At 36.0% G+C, this 18,004-nt stretch overlaps 1 protein-coding gene across 2 annotated transcripts; it reads right to left on the bottom strand.

Annotated features, from left to right (window-relative positions):
- Positions 1–2,634: 2,634 nt before the first annotated feature.
- On the bottom strand, positions 2,635–17,693 carry LOC132274985 (PH, RCC1 and FYVE domains-containing protein 1-like). Of its 2 annotated transcripts, XM_059776366.1 has the most exons (9): positions 17,194–17,693; positions 13,710–13,796; positions 9,642–9,731; positions 9,403–9,489; positions 9,190–9,294; positions 5,395–7,479; positions 5,115–5,261; positions 3,747–4,207; positions 2,635–3,188 (listed from the first exon to the last, which is right to left on the bottom strand). In XM_059776366.1, the coding sequence occupies exons 1-9, from the start codon at positions 17,239–17,241 to the stop codon at positions 3,032–3,034; spliced, it is 3,267 nt and encodes a 1,088-aa protein (XP_059632349.1). In that variant the 5' UTR covers positions 17,242–17,693; the 3' UTR covers positions 2,635–3,031. The 2 variants fall into 2 exon arrangements, with proteins under 2 accessions (XP_059632349.1, XP_059632350.1); XM_059776367.1 differs by lacking the exons at positions 9,403–9,489; positions 9,642–9,731; positions 13,710–13,796; positions 17,194–17,693 and having other exon boundaries at positions 5,395–7,376.
- Between the last annotated feature and the right edge of the window lie 311 nt (positions 17,694–18,004).

An 18,004-nucleotide genomic window follows, 5' to 3' on the forward strand; every position in this document is an offset into this window, starting at 1 on the left:
AGATTTTAATTTTCTTTTATTTTACAGAGTGTTTTTTTGTGTCTGTTTGAATGAGAATTTTCTTTTAATAGTACATTTATAATTTATAAAATAGATGATAATTTGACAGAAAAAGGACATTTTTGGCAAGAGAAGATGTAGATGCATGAATAATTTCTGCTTCTAGAAGTTCATTAGTTTAGTATTTTTTAATACAAAATAGGTCTTTGTTTGGCAATCGAAATTCAAACAAACCCATTACATTTTGAAGTTGCTACATTTTTTAGTCAACTGAAATGCCATTGTTTGAATATAAAATTCCAATCTCTTGGTTAAATCCTTCATTCCAATTAATTTTTCCTCTACTAAAAATATAAAATACACTTAAAGTTACATTTTAAAAATAAATAGAAGATAAAAGAAGCACACTTTGTTTTTATTTTTTTATTTTTTAGAAGAAATTGACTTTTAATAAACATAACACAGTTGTTGTTTATACCTTAAGTGCACGAATTTTTTTTTTGTATAATTGCGATTTTGTAAAGTGTAAAGATGCATTAAAAATAATTGTGTCATGCCATACTTAAAATGAAGTGTTAAACGAAGCTTAAAGAGTGAAAATCGGAGTGCTAATATTATATGCTTAAAAATGTGATAATAATTCAAAATATATATATCATTTCAAACATATATATGTTATCACTCATTTATGTTAGAGAGTTATGACACATTACGAATTTATGATAGTATCACAACACATTTAAAATATTATTAATTTTTTTAATTAAAAAATAAGTGTATATATATATATATATGAAAATCAAAGAGATTATTGTTGCGCACGTTGAGGGGTCGGTGCGCGTAATACAAATTTATAACTTAGGATGGATCCCTAAGGAGCACTGCTAAGGGGAGTTCCAGTTTTCTGGAATAAAAAAAGAAAAATCAAAGAGATTTCTTAACAGAAAAGTAATGCTAGGTCATCTATTTTCTATTGAATTTTTTAATTTTTTTCTTCTTAATTGCTCAACGCTTACCGAAATACGCGTTAAGAGCCAGTGTTTTCATGACCACAGAAGCGAGTGGTTTCAACTAACTTGTCTAACTCATATTTATCATCGGGGTCCACTATTTGGTGGGAAACAGCAATAATATAGGTTGATGTCCCAAAATCTAAGAACAAATGACGCGACAGGACACAGTACGATATTGGGTACAATTATACTACAAATTCATAAATTACTGTAATAAATAAAATTGGAACAGAATTGTGGTACTTAAAAATATACAAATATATATATATATATTATTTAAAATTATTATAAATATAATTACTATTATTATCGTTGTTATTATTTTTACTTTTTGGGGTCCTGGTCTTCTACCTTGTACTGTTTCTGTTTTCTAAAATTTGACATTAATTTTCTAATTAATACATAGTAATATTTTACAAAATTATATTAAAACTAATTTTTTGAAAAAAATATATTTTAAAACTATTATATGGTATTCCGAGAATATCCCAACCAGCGTGGTCTAGTCCCAGTGCTTCTGAAACATGTTGGATGAGAAGTGTGTGTTAGTCTGGAATATGTGTATGCTAGGTATGATTAGTCATCTTCTCGAGTAACCTAACAAGTATATTAAATAATTCTTTTTACTTCAAAACCAGCAAAAACATTATTTTACTAGATTTTTTTTTAATTTTTATTTTACTAGATATTTTACTAGATACAATATCAAAAAATTGAATATTTAGTTTGTATATATTGGATTTAGGGATATGACAAACTAGATACAGACCTGCACCCACCACTCGTGTTCATGAACAAAAATTTAGCTTTTAAATAAGCTGCTAAAATATGATGGCAGCCTAATTGTTATGAATTCTAGGAGTCACGTTCCTATCTAGGATCAATAACACAAAATAATGTCACTCTTGCACCTCTGAGGAATATAAATATACCAGCTATTTATTTATTTTTTTTTTGGTCATTTTGTAGGCACAAAGGCCAAGCCAACGGCAATTTAGAGACAAAAAGCCAAGTTAAAAGAGGTATACAAATCATAAAACAAGCAATAAAATGAAAAAAGGTTCCAGATCTGTGAAGAAAACAGAGCTTAAAACTCTGAATCACCACGGAAGAAAAGCAACAATAGGAGTGACCCAAATGTCTGGTCATCATTAAGGCAACATCTCCAAAACTACTGCCACAAGGCGCTCTGACACCCAAAACTCCGCACAAGATCAAATCAAGGAAAAAAAAATCAAATCTAGACGGGACAAGACCAAAACCGACCTAGATCGGAGTTCTAGCCGGAGAAAAACAATAGATCTGCCCATGTGAGCTGAAAATGAACCCAACAGGAGCAGATCTAGCCGAACAAAAACAAAAAAAGGGCGTAAAAAACACCTACGGAGCGCACTTATTGAAACACGCCGAGTTTATTGCAGCCGTTGGAGGCAGCTATCAGCTCCCCACCCATGGAAGGGAGCAGGGAGGCACAGAGGGAAGAAGACGAAAGCTGGGTAGAGAGAGAAAGTTAGAGAGAGGTGGGAGAGAAAGTACGCGCTTGAAATTTAAAATAATGTGGTAATGTGGTAGCCAATTTAATTTATAAGAGCCTGAAACACACAATTAAGAGCAGAAAATGCATTTCATTAAGCTGCAGAGGATTCAACATAACAACGATGGCTTTACAAATGACAATGTGTTTCTGTGCTAGCAAGTTCATCTCCTGTACAACCATAATAAATTACTACCAGAAGCCAAAAATACTACAACACAAAAGAATCAAGAATCAAATGAATGATAAAAATTAAAGATAACATTGTTTCTATATCATTTAGGCTTCAGCAACCGATGAATCTATTTTTTTTCCTTTTTATCGTAAAGGAATTCTTGTGTATCATCCTATCCAGAAGATTTTAATTTTCTTATCTATTACCATGTTGGCCCAACAAATTCATGATGCCACTCAGCAGCTGGTCATTGTTCCTACTTAACCACTTCTGCATTTGATTACAATATACTAACCTACAAAAACAAGCCTAGGAAGATGGTGCCACCTCGTTGTTTTCCTCAGCAGACGTGGGAGATATGGATGATCCAGCTGCACTGCTCTTTGGTAGGCAGTACTTCTTAAGCAGTCTGTCTTTGTTTTCCTTCCACCAATCTTCTGCCTGCTGCTCGGCAAATTTTCGCTTGCTGTAAAACCATTTCAGTTGAACTCGAAATGTTAAAGATAAAAGAGTAGGGAGGAAAAGCTCAAATTGTCCCAAACAAGGTGGTTTTCTTCATTTATTAAACAACAATGCTTGTTACATATGCTTCATGAAAATGAAAGTAATCACCAATCAGATGAATAATACTCATGAGAAAGGAGGAAATAATGAAGTGTAAACAAGTTTCTAACCGACCCTGAGTAGCGAAAGTGATTATTTTGAGAAATCCTTTGGTTTTCAAGTGTTCTCATTATATTAGCAAGCACTTAATATCTAGATCTTTTAAAAGAAAAAGGGAACTAGAGAAGGAGTTCTATTTTCTTATTATTAATCTTGATAAATTACATCTGATGTAAGCAAATGACTGCAGTTTTTAGGCCTATCTAATAAAAATACCATCTATTCTGTGTGTGAATATTTGTAGCATCTATTGTGTGTCCGTTTGTTTAGGTGCATTGAAGTTGTAAAAGTTCCAGAAAGATTACGAAATAAAAAATAAATAGAGAAGGAAAGACAAGCAACAAGTAATCTACTTGAGTACCTGAACTTCACTCGCTTGAAGATCCTGGTACCATTTTGAAGTTGAACGAGAGTTACATAAACACCAGGTTCAAATTGTTCAATAACTTCTCTTTGTCCCTCATATTTTGAAACTTTAGGTGACCTTGGGCCACTTTCTGTGCTTTGTTGAGGTAAAGCCTCTCTGGTATCAGATGATCTACCACTCTCCTGAAGAGTACTCTCACCATTTTGCGGTAGGTCTCTAACTCCTGCACCATGGTCTTCCATCCTATGACATGTCCCATTAGCAGACTCATGAACCAAAGAAGTCTTGTCAGGCCTGCTTTGCTGGTCATATACCAAGTCTGCTGGCAAAGAAGAGTGACCTTCAGACGCATGAGTTCCACTTGAATTTAAAAAAAATTCAACTTTAGCATGCATGGCTTTAAAGGTTTCACTATTCGAGATCTCAGGAGGCAACTTCTCTTTCAATTCCTCTAACTGCATAGCATGGAAAACAGCAAGAATGCAAGTTAAGAGCCAGTCACAAAATAATCTAAAGTCTTGATGGATTGTAATTTGATCCATAAAGCCGACCTCATATATCTTACTGGTCTTTGTTTGTTCATGTATACGGTGTTATAACCATGTTGTTGTCTATTATTAATAAATTGTACAAGTATGTATGCATTTCACTTGCCAGGGAAAAAAAGATATACGCATTTTACATGTATATAACTCCCATTATAAAAAGTAATCATGACAAAAGTTGCAAATTGGGTGCTTTAATTGAGTGTTCAATTTCATTGTGAGGTCCTACATTCAAGTTTCCTAATCCACAATTCTCCGACGATATATCTTGAGTGATGCAAATTGTTGCAATCCAGCGAGATTATGTTGGCCACATTCGGCTTGGTGAACTATAGGACTTGTAAGGTTTAATAGCAGACAGGTTCAACAGATTCAGGCTAACACGACCCTGAGAAATAGATAAAGAAGAATGACAGCTATCTTCCTTTCTCATTTTGTCATCTTTCTTCTTTTTCAAATCCCAAGAACTATATTTAAATAGGCCACTTATTACATCGTTCTACATAAAACATCAATGGACTTATTTCGTTAAAAGAAAAGCCGGGATTTGAATTTTCATGACTACAGACAGGTAGTCAGTGTTTGTTTAGAGGATTTAAAATGATACGTCTCTTCCTAACAAATTAGTTCCTTGCAGAACCTGCTCCTCCCTGAAATGAAAATGCAACTTTACTGCAATTCATGGACAATTATGCACTCGCATAGTGGATAAACATGCAATAATTCTACGTTCATACCTAATGATAGAATACATAACCCTGTGGGTTATGGGGGAAAAATCCATATAGTCAATAAAAGTAAGAAATATGAAGACTACCTGAGTAATGATGGACTTGAACACATCCTTTGCACCTTCACACATGGAAGATTCCTCTGCAGCCAACCGAGCAGCTGCTTGAGCATTTTTTTGTAATTTTTGAATTTCTTCATCTTGGATTTCACATTTCTGCTTTAAACTTCTAACCTGAAGTCCAGAAAAAACAATAAATAAATATATTCCAACCAAGGTTCACCTTCTAAGTACAGGATTTTATGACTCAGTCAATAAAAGGATGCAATCAAGTTTGTCAGTATAACAGATGGGAAAAAATCAGTACTTGGTTCTGCAATCTCTTCACTTCTTGGTTCAAAAGGTCGACTGTCTTCTTAAGGCTATCATTGACACTCCTAGAAAATGCTGGTGAAACAGAGCGCGGAGGACTTGGTCTCCTTGAGTACGGTGAAGCAGGTCTTGAGTTGGCTGCTGGTTGAGGTTGAGGTTGAGGTTGAGGTTGAGGTTGAGGTTGGGGTTGAGGTTGGGGTTGTGGCTGAGGCATTGAAAAAGCATATTGAAGAGCAGTCAAAGAACTTGGGAATGCAATGTCTTTTAGTTGTGAAAATGATGGAACTAGGGAAGCTCGGACCATAGAATATGAATCAGATTTCACCCCCAGCTTCCCTGACCTGACCTCAAGGTACTTGATTGGTTCTGTGGTGGGAGAGAACAAAATTCTTGAATTCCTTGCCCCTACCCTGTCTAATGTCTCCCTAAGATCTATCGAGCAACGAGAGGCAGTAGCCTTTCTACTAAAATTAGAGGCATTACCTGCCTCAGCAGCTCTTAATTTTGCATGGCAAGAGTCACAAACACGATACGCTTTACCTGGAGTTGGAGCCAATGCTGCTTTCAGAACTTTCTTGGAAGTGCAAGCATAGCAATGCGCCCATCCACAGTTATAACAATTGCGCTTCTTTCTAGTGAAACCAAATGATTGCCGACAACCAGAGCACACTGATTGGTCCGCTCCGGAAACCCACTTATGGATGCATATACTTGCAGTGTAAGTTGAGCCACATGATATTTTTTTCACGTGCCTATCTTTTAGTGCTTCAACCAATGTTGGAGTCTTCCGATCTTCGGTGTCCCCGTGTCCCAATCTTCCATTGGCACCTCTCCCCCAAGTATACACTTCCCTTCTTGATGTCAGGACAGCAATATGATATGCACCACATGATATTTCTTCAACAAACTCGCCTACCAATCGATCCTGTACTAAGCTAGGTAACTTTCCATCAGCCTTTGGATTGCCCAGCTGACCATATGCAGTACTGCCCATAGTGAAGACATGACCCGATGTAGTAAGGGCAACAGTAATGTTATGTCCGCATGCAAGTTGATGGAAATTGTAGTCAATAAGTGAAGAGACGCAGTTTGGAAGCAGATAGGTTTCCTTGTTTCCATGGCCCAATTGATTTTTATCACCGTCACCCCAGGTGAACAACCTTCTAGATGAAACAGATGCATCTGACTGCCCTAAAAAGTCTACAATGGCTGCAGTGTGCCACAGTCCACATGCAACTTTAATGGTCTTCAGCCCACTCAACGATTGAACTTCTCTTGGATAAGAAACACTTTCTCGGTCACCGTGGCCCAAAACACCAAATGCTCCATCACCAAATGTAAACATCTTTCCATCAGAAGTTGACAATGCTGAATGCCACGTGCCACATGCAACAGATACAACTTGAAGTCCTTCTATAGTACCTGAAACTCTTTTTGGTATCCAGTGGCTAACACCAGTGCCATGACCGAGGAGTCCAGCATTATGGGTACCATCACCCCAGCTATATAAATCACCAGATGCAGATACAGCGCATGTATGATACTCACCACATGCAACAAAATCAATGCTAGTAACTGCAAGAAATTCAACTAGGCAAGGGTGACTGAAGTGTTTTTCAATTCCATGACCAAGTCTTCCTCCAGATTCCTCGCCCCAGGTGAAAACCTCACCTTGCCTTGTAACAAGAGCAACATGTTGGACACCACAAGAAATATGATGAACATCAAGAACTACATTTGACTCTAAGGGTTTTGGAATCAGCACGTCAATTTTTGTAGGAAATCGACTCCCAGATCCATCAGTCGAAACCTCGCCAGACCAAACCTCCCCCCAGACATAAACATCATCTAATGATTCTATGTCATCTGTTCCAGAACTTTGACTTGAACTAGGAGTGCTTGAAACACTAACTCGGAAACCATCTCCAACGCTTGTTCTTGCTTGCATATTTGCATGTCCAGACCCCGCACCTGAGCCTGGCAAATTCAAAGAAGTTTCACGAGAACTCAGATCAACAGAAACCCTAACACGGGCATTACTAGGACGGCCATTTTGAATGAAATCACAACCACCATGTAACTGCAATAAAACCATATCAACAACTGAATTACATGTTTGAAAATTTTATTATCCTATAAATGTTTATCTTGGACATGGCAAACAAATGAATTGTGTTCCCATGAAAATAATATACCACTAACTTGTTCACACTTTAATGGATGAGATCATGCCTATGAATACATTAAAAATGAACTGTATTGAGTACATGAAACCGTGTCTACAGTGTCTGTACCATGCTTGCAGTTGATTTATGATTTAACTACAGTAAAGGATTGTGCACTCATCAAGCGATCATATGGTACATTTTCTGATAGCTGTCATACTAAATTGAAAATTACAAGACGAGATTGACAGATACAAACTCAAACAAAGAATACAGTGAGATCAAATATATTAAAAAGATCAACAAGTAAACAAATAAGGGATTTTTAACAAGTAGACACATACATGAATTTCATTATGTTGTAATTACTATTGAAAACATCTTAAAAAGATTACAAACAAGAAACCAAATAATATGAGTTCTCACACAAAATATAACGTGTACAAAGATGAGTATTATTAATGTGAAAGCAACACAATCACAATAATATACAGTCAGATGAAAACAGTTTCTATCCTAAAACCTAAAATTTACAGGCAAATGTCAAATTGTTGATGTAGGGACATTTTGAAACTTCTATAACTCGTAAGGATGAGAAAATCAAGGTACTTATAGCAGCTTTCAGTGACGGACCTAAAAAATTATGTGAGTTGGGCAAACTTATATAGTAGGGTTTTTCTGAAATTTCAGTGGGGACAATTTCAAAATTTTATAGGATATAATACAAAAAAATAAAAATTCAGGGGTATATAATACAAAAACAAAAAAAATCAGTGGGGGCAGATACACCCACTGAGCCCACAGAAGATCCTTGCCTGGCGGCTTCTATAAATATAGTGGAAGGATAAAATTAGTATTTGATTATTTGTAAACTTTTAAATCTCTTGTTGTATTAAAAAACTTGAAATTTTGAATTTCTAAATTAGTCATAGATGAACTATACAATTAAAATTGTTCTAAAATAATGAACATCTTAGTAGCCTAAGTAGAGAAAAAAAAAAGGCCACTAAGTGCACTAGTTAGTAAGAGGGACATGGTCCAGGTTGAGGCTAAGGAAAAGTGACACGGTCCACATTGAGTGTAATGCTAGGGGAAGAGAAAGACCAAAAGTAACAATGATAGTGTTAGTAAGGAAAGATGTGATAAACATGTGGTTTGATTGGGGCTATGGCCTTAGATACAGTGGATGAAAAAATAGGATTCATGTAGTCAACCCCAAGTGGTTGGGAAAAGGCTTTGTTGAGTTGAATTTAGTAGCCTATGTAGAATGTGACTCTCAACCAAATATTTGATAGAAAAGTGTCCTACTAGAGTTAAATATTAAAGTATCAACTTTCAGATAATGGAAGTAGTGATATGATAATATGATATTCACAACTTGAGAGAAGAAAGGCGGAGATGGAACTTGTAATGCAGGATATCTCTCTATAATAGTTAAGAAGACACTTTCTTGGCAATCATTTTTTGCTATAAACAAATGAACTTGAATTTACACCACATAAAAGAGAAGGAATAATCAAAGTGTATAATAAGACAAAGCCGTAGTCAGCGAAGGGCAAACTAAGATATACTAACATAAAAATGACTAATCACTTCAAGCATTAGATTTAAGATGAAAAACTCACATCAGAAATATCACTCTGGGTACGTCTATTAAGATTTTTCGCACTAGATATTAAAGCCTTCAGGCCTGCAAGCCACACTTCTGCCTCAACTTTGTCCTTGCAAATCTATGGAATCAGTTCAACTAAAGGTAATCAATGTGTTACAACTAGTCATCAACAACGTACACATTAGTTTGAAAGTATTAAATTAATAATAATTTTAGTTTCACTGACCAGATCAAGAGATCTTTCACCATTATTATATAGAAGGGAAAATGATAAATACTCCTTCTCAGGGTGCAGATATCTTCTAAACACAGCCTGCAAAGTCAAAGTTAACAAGTCAAAATTTCATTGTCCTTTTGTCTTGTTAATTGCTGAACAAGATCTCAATACCATCACATGCCAAAGCAGGTTAAATGAATTATAAACATCAAAATATCAATTCAGTCACAAAAGACATGCAAACTCACTGTTCTCTGTCCAGGGACAATCTGTGAAACAGCAGACAAGTTCAGATTCCTCTCTTCTCCTCGTGAGTACCAGATCAATGTTGTTCCATCCTGTAAATATTATTAAGTCCTAAGCATCAATGCACTTTAGGTTACTAAGCTATACATTATGATTTTCAATGAAGGCAAAAGATGAAGCAGATATACCTAATAGAAAAAATTAAGCAAACTAGAGTCTTTGACTTTGCAAGTTTGCATACATACATGCATGCATTTGAATAAGCTGGTCTGACAAAAACAGGAATCAAACAGGTTCAATTTCTTACTAAAAGGTGCATAAAATTTTCAACAGATCACACTACAGTTCATGCATGGGCATGGGTACATGGAACCACATATCATAAAATTATAACTTTAACCTAGCTTAAAGTTGAGCGAACATCAATTAACACTGTTAGCAGAAATGATAGCCACAATTTATGGAATGACTTACCATATTAGCAGAGATTTGATTATGCCATAGAATATGCTATAGAATATGCTGTGATTTGATTTAGATTTGATTTAATTTCCTTTCTTGTAATATGAGCATGTGCACTTTTATCTATAAATATTAGAGCTGCGAATAAGTGATTCATCTCATTCAAGCCTTTACACAATTCTCTCATTTTTATTTTTATTTATATTTCTACTTGGTATCAGAGCCAGGGTGGTCCGACTGCAATAAGGGTATAGCAAGTTCGGCACCACCCATTTGGGAATGGTTTAAGGTGATATCGCCCATCTGGGAGGTGTTGGGTAAGCAAGGGTGGTCCAACCTCAATGAGGGTGTTGCGAGTTTGGCACCACCCATTCAGAAATGGTTTGAGGAGATGTAGTTGTTTCTTTTTTATGGTTTGAGGAGACATTGTTGATTCTTTCATTTACATTGTTTAAGCATATGTATGTAGACATCGTTGATTCTTCCATCTCCATGTTTTAAACATGTGAAGGGGAATGGTCTGAGGAGACATTGTTGATTCTTTCATCTACATGTTTTACACATTTGAAGGGAAATGGTTTGAGGAGACATTGTTAATTGTTTATGGTCTGAGGAGACATTTTTGATTTGTTGATCGACACTTCATTTGAGAGAAAATCATCACTAGTCAGATTTGCACATTGCAACTTGTAGATTCTGAAGAAGGGTGCCAACAAGATTGTGTTTGAGAATGCATTGTCCAAGTTAGGTGTTTCAGATATCACGCACCAACTTCAAGGGGGAGTGTTAGCAGATATGATGGCCACAATTTATGGAATGACTTACCATATTAGCAGAGATTTGATTATGCTATAGGATATGCCATAGAATATGCTGTGATTTGATTTAATTTCCTTTCATGTAATATGAGCATGTGCTCTTTTTATCCATAAATATTAGAGCTGTGAATGAGTGATTCATCTCATTCAAGCCTTTACACAATTCTCTCATTTTTCTTCTTTTTATATTTCTACTAACACCATTTTTGAAATCCTATCGCTTCTACAAAAAGTATGTAACTCGGTCAGCATCCATCCAATCCCTCCCTCTTTGACAACAACAAATTTGTACAACTTCTATATTTCTACTTTCCGTCATTTCAAAAGCCTATACATACAAAACTTCTGGGGACCAACAGTCCAGGATCCACAATTGACTAATGTTGGAACTTTTGAGCAAATCAATTCTAGTTTAGTACTCATTTCAATAGAACCGTTGAGGTAGAAGGATAATAGACTGTAGCCAAAACATATATTAATATTTCACCCTTTTTTTATGTTCACATAAAATAAAAATCCCTTATTGCGACTTGTAAAAATTAAAATGAGAGGTAAAAAGGACATAACAAGTAAAAGTACAGGTTCTGAAAGGATGAACTATATGGTTTTTCAATTAATTTCTTGTAAGAAATGCAAAGATTTCAATCTTATTCTTTACTTTCTGAAAAGAATGTTATAGTATACTCTATTCCTTTAGAATAGAAAAAACACGTTATATTACATTCAGTAAGAAGGTTTACCGGACTGTTAAGGAGACTTAAATCCTACAACTGTATATTAAAATATGTCCTGTTGTAATTCTCCATCCATTGTTTCTCATCCTGCTTCAACATGGAATCACATATCTGCACAGAAGATAATCCAGAAAGTGTCTAATTGACTGACTGGTCTACCAAAGGTCATCCAGCATAAAAAGTTCAACACAAACAGTCACAAATTTGTTTTTTTACCAGGAATTCTACTGCATCTGAATCATGGCATGAGCCAAGGCTTATAATCAGATATTAAAGCTTCAGACTAACATCATAATTTTTCTTTTACAGCCTGTTTGGTTGGAATGATGACAGGGAGTAGAAAATGGAGAAATTTTTGATCATTTGGTGGGAGTGAAAGAAGAGGCCACCAGAAAAATCCACCCAAAAATAAGTGGCAAAAAAGGAAAGAATAGAATGCTTGGGGGTCAAGCAGGCTCGAATGCCTTCGCTAATGGCAGACAATGTTCTTGCGGTTGTTCCCATCCCAGGTCACTGGAGCTCTAGTTTACGCCCTTACATCAAAGATTTTACAATTAAATTTCACCATTCAAACAACAGCCTTGAGTTCATGTGTAATGGCTAAACGTAAAATGAGCACTAAATGGCCTATTTTCTTCCCTTCCTTCCTCCTCAACCAAACAGATAGGAAAAAGATTGGTGTCCTGGCCTGAAAATTGTAGGCCTCAACTGTGAAAGTGACCGAGTCAAATACCACGTGTCACCTGGAAGTCATGATCATGGATAACTCATCATCCAAGTGCAACGCCAGCTGGAGATGCGAGACCCACCTGTGGGGTTCTCGATCTCCCCCTCTCTATCTAATCAAGTTTATTTGCCTGTTTTCCACAAGTGAAAGGGCTCCACAAGGGGATCCCTGCAACAACCCGAGGGCTCCCTATCTACTCTGCCGAGGACGACTCTACAGATAAGCCTGGGGTCTGGTCACCAATAGGAAGGCTCCTCTTCATTTGGCCGAGCCTCTTCCTGTATTCCCTAGAGGAACTCCTCTCTATAGATAAGCCTCGAGATGTAAATCATTCCCACGGACCTCCTCTCTACGAAGAACCCCTGGGCACAGTTCGGTTCTCGAGGACCTCCTTCCAACAGATAAGCCATGGGTGCGCAACTTGTAGCTCAAGGAATCCCTCTATATTTCCTGGTGGCTGAGTTCCAAGGTCCGCCAAAAGAATGGTCTTGCAACATCGCTAAGCCAAGGGTCATCTTCGGCCCAGTGCAAAGGTGGAGAAGAGCTAATTTCCTCTAAATAGAAACAAGGAGAGGAGGTGAGGTCTCACATTTAATGCAGATCCTTCTAAATAAGGCCCTTGTTTATGGCACATACACTCATGTCCCCCTAAAAGGAGATATAGCTTGCCTCAGGCCACCTGCTCGGTGTCTCATTGCCGTGCTTCAATCCCTTTTAACCATTGGGCAATAATAGGAGACTCCCTTGTGTCCTGTGGTCTTTGATCCAGTAGTACAAACAGGGATCGGAGGCTTTATTAAAGACATAAATCACCACCATAACTTGGAGACATAGATGAGCCCGCCTCCTCTTCTCCTCTCCTGACAGGAAAGACCTTTGTGTCAGCGCCGATCTCCACCTAGGCCTACTCGTGTTCTTGGCGTATGTAAAGCAATCTCCTCGAACATCTAGAACCTTGCATCTACAAAAATCATACGACCCAACAGTCTAGGGGATAAAATTTGTAGCATCACTTTTATAATTGCCCTTTCGTGATCAGTGAATCTCCAATTAAATTAATTATTATCAAGTGGAAACATGTTTTCTTGTGGGTAAATTATGTACCATTCCACATATTAAAATAAGAAATATAAAAAATTACAACATAAATCAGATGTAAGAAAAGTGTATATGACTATGATCACCACACTCCTATAAGTTCTTGTTTTTGAAACATTCTTCCATGCAGTTCTAAATCTAAGTGAATATGTTTAACATGAAAAAAATGAACTCATTGATCACATTAAAGTTAAATTAATTGAATATCTCAAGCCAGAGACCAAAAAATACCGGAGAAACTCTGAATGGGCAAAACTTGGGCTTCCCTTTCCGGCTGTACTTGATTAACTGGGTGCCTTTTTTCAAAGCAACAAATGCCTTCAAAAGAAAAAAAAAAAAAAAAAATGTCAGCAAAAGTATGTCACAGGGTAAAAATGCTGTGTACATGAAAAGGTTACAGGACTAACCTTAAAACATCAAATAAGCATTGACATGAAGAGTTAAGCTCAATCAATAACTCAGCTATTAAATTCCTTCTGAGGTGAAGTGGAAGCCTCACAATAACTATTACTTCTTCATATTTAAAAGCGAAAAAAATTAATATTATGTAAAAAAAATTAAAAAAAAAAATAAAAGCCCTTTTTTTCTTGTATTTTGCCTCAGTTTTGATTAGTTGCTATTTTGAACTTAATATATATTGAGCAAGAACTTATGATATTAGTCCCATCAGGTGTGAGCCTCACAAAGAAAACATAAGGTTCAGTTTCGGAAGCGTGAGCATTTTGGGCCTGTCAAGAGTCATAAACCTTGCGTATACATTATTGACAAGACAAAAGCATGCAAGAGAGTGGCTTGCAGACTAAGGAAATACTTTGAGGACTTTGGCTGCTTCTATTTTTCTATGTTTTCATTTTCCTTTCTCCTTGAAGTTTTTAAAAGTGAAACATGACAGCTTTTTATAATTATAATCAAGAGAGTTGTTACATTCAACCACAAAGGGGTTGTTGGCTCAAGTGGATAAGTGTAACGGGTGGGCGCTTGCCCATTTACCCAAAAGCTCAAACTGTTGGGTAGTGTTGCATACCCACCCATTTATACCCAATCACTTTCCCATCCGGATCCGATACGGGAAAAATGACCCTTGTAACATTCTCCCTCACCCGAACTCGCAACGCCCTCGTTGCGGTCGGGCCACCCTGCCTACTCAGGTGAATCACCTGGACGCCTTCCGGGCAGGACGCTTGGCGTGGCGTCGGACCAAAGACTGGGTTTGGCTCTGATATCAATTGTCACGGGTGGGCGCTTGCCTATTTACCCAAAAGTTCAAGTTCAAGCTATTAAGTAGTGTTGCATACCCACCCATTTATACCCAATCACTTTCCCATCCGGATCTGATGTAGGACAAATGACCCTTGTAATAGTAAGTCATTTGGCCCTGGTGCCTCATGAAGCATCATTTCAAACCTTTTGGCTGCAAACAATTCCTTGGGTTGGTGGGGGGGGTGGATGGGGAAGGGGTATCAAGTTGTTACATTCACTAAACTATTTGTTTCACATAATTTTTCCAATAGGGTTGCATATATTTCCCAATAGGCTAGCAAGTCTAGCTACATAGTCAATACTCAAAGCATTAGCCAGCTGAATTTGTAAGTCTAGCTTAGAATAAGTCAAACCATCTTCTTGCAAATTGAAAGGGACCCTAAGGATATAAATACTTTTCCAGTTTCCTATTCCACACCTCTTATGGCATTTAATTTCTCATCCATGCCATGCTAGTCCCAAGCTTTGTAAATTTAAGAAAGTACTATCCCAAATATATGCATCTTTTGGCCTTACACCCCTATCTCTAGGATTTTCTTTGTTCATTTATATCACTTTGATCAACATAACACAATACATTTCATTTTGATATGACAACTGAACTCCAAAACAGTGTTGCATTCAACCATCGAACTCTTCAACTGCAAAAGGTATTAATAGATCCATCAATTTTGATGTTTGAGTAACAAAATTAATTGTTAGAATTTAACTGCCAAGCTTTCAATTTTTTTTAGTACTCTAAATCGACTTCTCACCTCTTCCTTCCAAGCTAAAAAAATTCATAGATCACGGAATTACCTTTTACTGATTATTAAGTTAGGACCAAGTTTGATATCCACATTGGTCTATAAAATGACGAACCTTGTCATGTTTCATAATTACTCAACTTAAACAAAGCTTCTCCCAAACTATAAAGTCTACTATATAAATCATGCTTCTCCAATCTGCTCTAAGGTCATCGCCTCAGTTAAACTACATGCTAACTCGAATTAAAAGGATAGGAAACTTAATTGACTAGTAAAAGTTACTAGGACCTATTTAACCACAGGGTACTTGACTAATTAATTAGTAAAAGGGTAAAAGGGTAAAAACACTTAATCTTTACTTCTTTATCATCATCCTTGCCTTAATTTCATATGAATGGATTCGGCATCTGAATGATTTTTTTTTTTTTTTCCAATCTTTCTTATTACAAGTCATCCCTCATATAATATTTAACTTTTTAAAATCATTTCTAATGAAGTAATAATAATAATTTCATCCCATGTCAACTTTGGTCGCTCTCTTTGCCTCCCACCATTTATACAAATTGGTATCCTTCTTCTTATTGGAGCATCTATAGATCTTCTTTGGGTATGTACATACCACCTAACTCTATTTTCTCATTAATAAGCATCACTCTTAATTTCTCCCTCACATTTTGACTAGTAACCCTGTCTCTTCTAGTCACCCTTATCATCCACCTTAACATCCTCATTTTGCTACATGAATTCGTTATTCTTGTTTCTTTTTTAAAGTCAGACTTCAATTACATAAAATAGTTGGTCTAATAACTATTTAATAAATTTTTCTTTTATATTTGTTATTCTTTTATCGCATAAAAAATAATCTACTAGTCTGTCTCCATTTTGTTCAACCTGTTTCAATTCTACTAATTATATCATCATCCATCTCACCATCGGACCATCCTTTTGTATTATTAACCCAAAATATAAAAAATGGTCACTTTGGATATTCTTTTAATTTTGAAGCATGATCATTACATTATCAATATAGAATCTTTACTAAATATACATTCCAAATGTTCAGTTGTTGTCCGACTAATTTTAGGCCTTTCGATTCTAATGTGTTTCTCCACATTTCTAAATTTATTGCTGAATCTTCTTTAGAAGTGTCCAATAACACCATGTCATCAGCAAACAGTATGCATCATGGAATTTCTCCTTGTAATTCTTTTGTGATTTCATCTAATATTATTGAATAAATATGGAATTAGTGCAGAGCCCTGGTGCAATCCCATGTTTATAGAAAATTCATTAGTCTCGCCACATGTAATGTAAACCCTAGTTTCTGTATATACACAACTTGAATAATGCTTATAATTTTCAAAGAAATTTGTTTTGTCTGTAAAGCCCACCATAGACCATATACAGATTCTTTGCTTAATTATACAATCTTCAACTGACTGTCTTATTAAGTAAATAGACTCCATTGTGGATCTCCCAAGCACCTAATCTCGAATTAACTAATAAAAATTACTTTAACCCTAATTAACCACACAATAAACTGCTGCAAGTGATGCATAATTGTGGTTTCTCGAGTAATTTTTTTTCTGGTTAAGTCTTCATGAATCATGCACCACCATAACGTGTTCTATCGAGAATAAAATACACACACATACACATATGTAAATAAATATATATAGAGAGAGAGAGAGAAAAGAAAAGAAAGTGACCTGCTCGATGTCACGCTCAGGATTGCCATAACTAACAAGATCTGCCATTCCATCTGAAAACAATGCTTAGGGAAATGGCGAAGAAGCCTCCGCATAGTCTTCATAGATGCCAATGAAATCTATTTTGGCCTATCATCAAATCCCCAAAATCTTCGATATTGAAAAGAACGAATTAATCTTACTTGCATAAATTATAAGTTGATCTTCATTCAAATCGCGGAGATACCCAACCAATACCGAATTGCTATCTTTCGATCCGATCAAACTACTGATGCACATGTAATCCACCGAATAGCATAGCAAATTCTGAAATTGTGAAATAAATTGAATGTTGAATTGATTTTGAGGAACGCAATGGACATTCAAAAGCTGTGTGATCAGAGGAAATTACAGAAACAGAGTTGAAGAGAGAGAATAAATGAAGAGAGAGAAAGAGATGGGTATCACTATGATCAGATGTTTAGGGGGACGTTTGCAACTCAGAAGAAAGGGGAGCGACATTGGCGCGCTTCTTTGGCATTGCTCGTAAATTTTGTTTGAAAAAAATAAATAAATAAAAATTGTAATTTTTTACGGAAGAAATGGTAATTATTTGAAAAGTGGCATTACGAGATCAATGTGAAGTGGATGAGATCAACACTTTTGAGTTTAATCCATATAATTTTTTATCGTGTCATGCACTTCATCAAATGAAGAACAATTCTTATATTATTTTTTAATTTAGGTTATACTTCTAGTTTTTTTTAACATTAAATAATATATAAGGTCATATGCAAAAAAAACACTCCCAAAAATATGTTTACCGTACATA

This window comes from Cornus florida, unplaced genomic scaffold (assembly GCF_030987335.1).
Source record: "Cornus florida cultivar Cherokee Brave unplaced genomic scaffold, ASM3098733v1 CherokeeBrave_3.0.0_Hap2_Chr09, whole genome shotgun sequence".
NCBI lineage: Eukaryota > Viridiplantae > Streptophyta > Magnoliopsida > Cornales > Cornaceae > Cornus > Cornus florida.

Coding starts and splice junctions, on each gene's coding strand:
- LOC132274985 (XM_059776366.1), bottom strand. CDS start 17,241: ATGGCAGATCTTGTTAGTTATGGCAATCCTGAGCGTGACATCGAGCAG. Junction 5,262..5,394: donor TGAAGAGATTGCAGAACCAA/GTACTGATTTTT, acceptor TCTGGACTTCAG/GTTAGAAGTTTAAAGCAGAA. Junction 3,189..3,746: donor TTCAAGCGAGTGAAGTTCAG/GTACTCAAGTAG, acceptor ATGGTTTTACAG/CAAGCGAAAATTTGCCGAGC.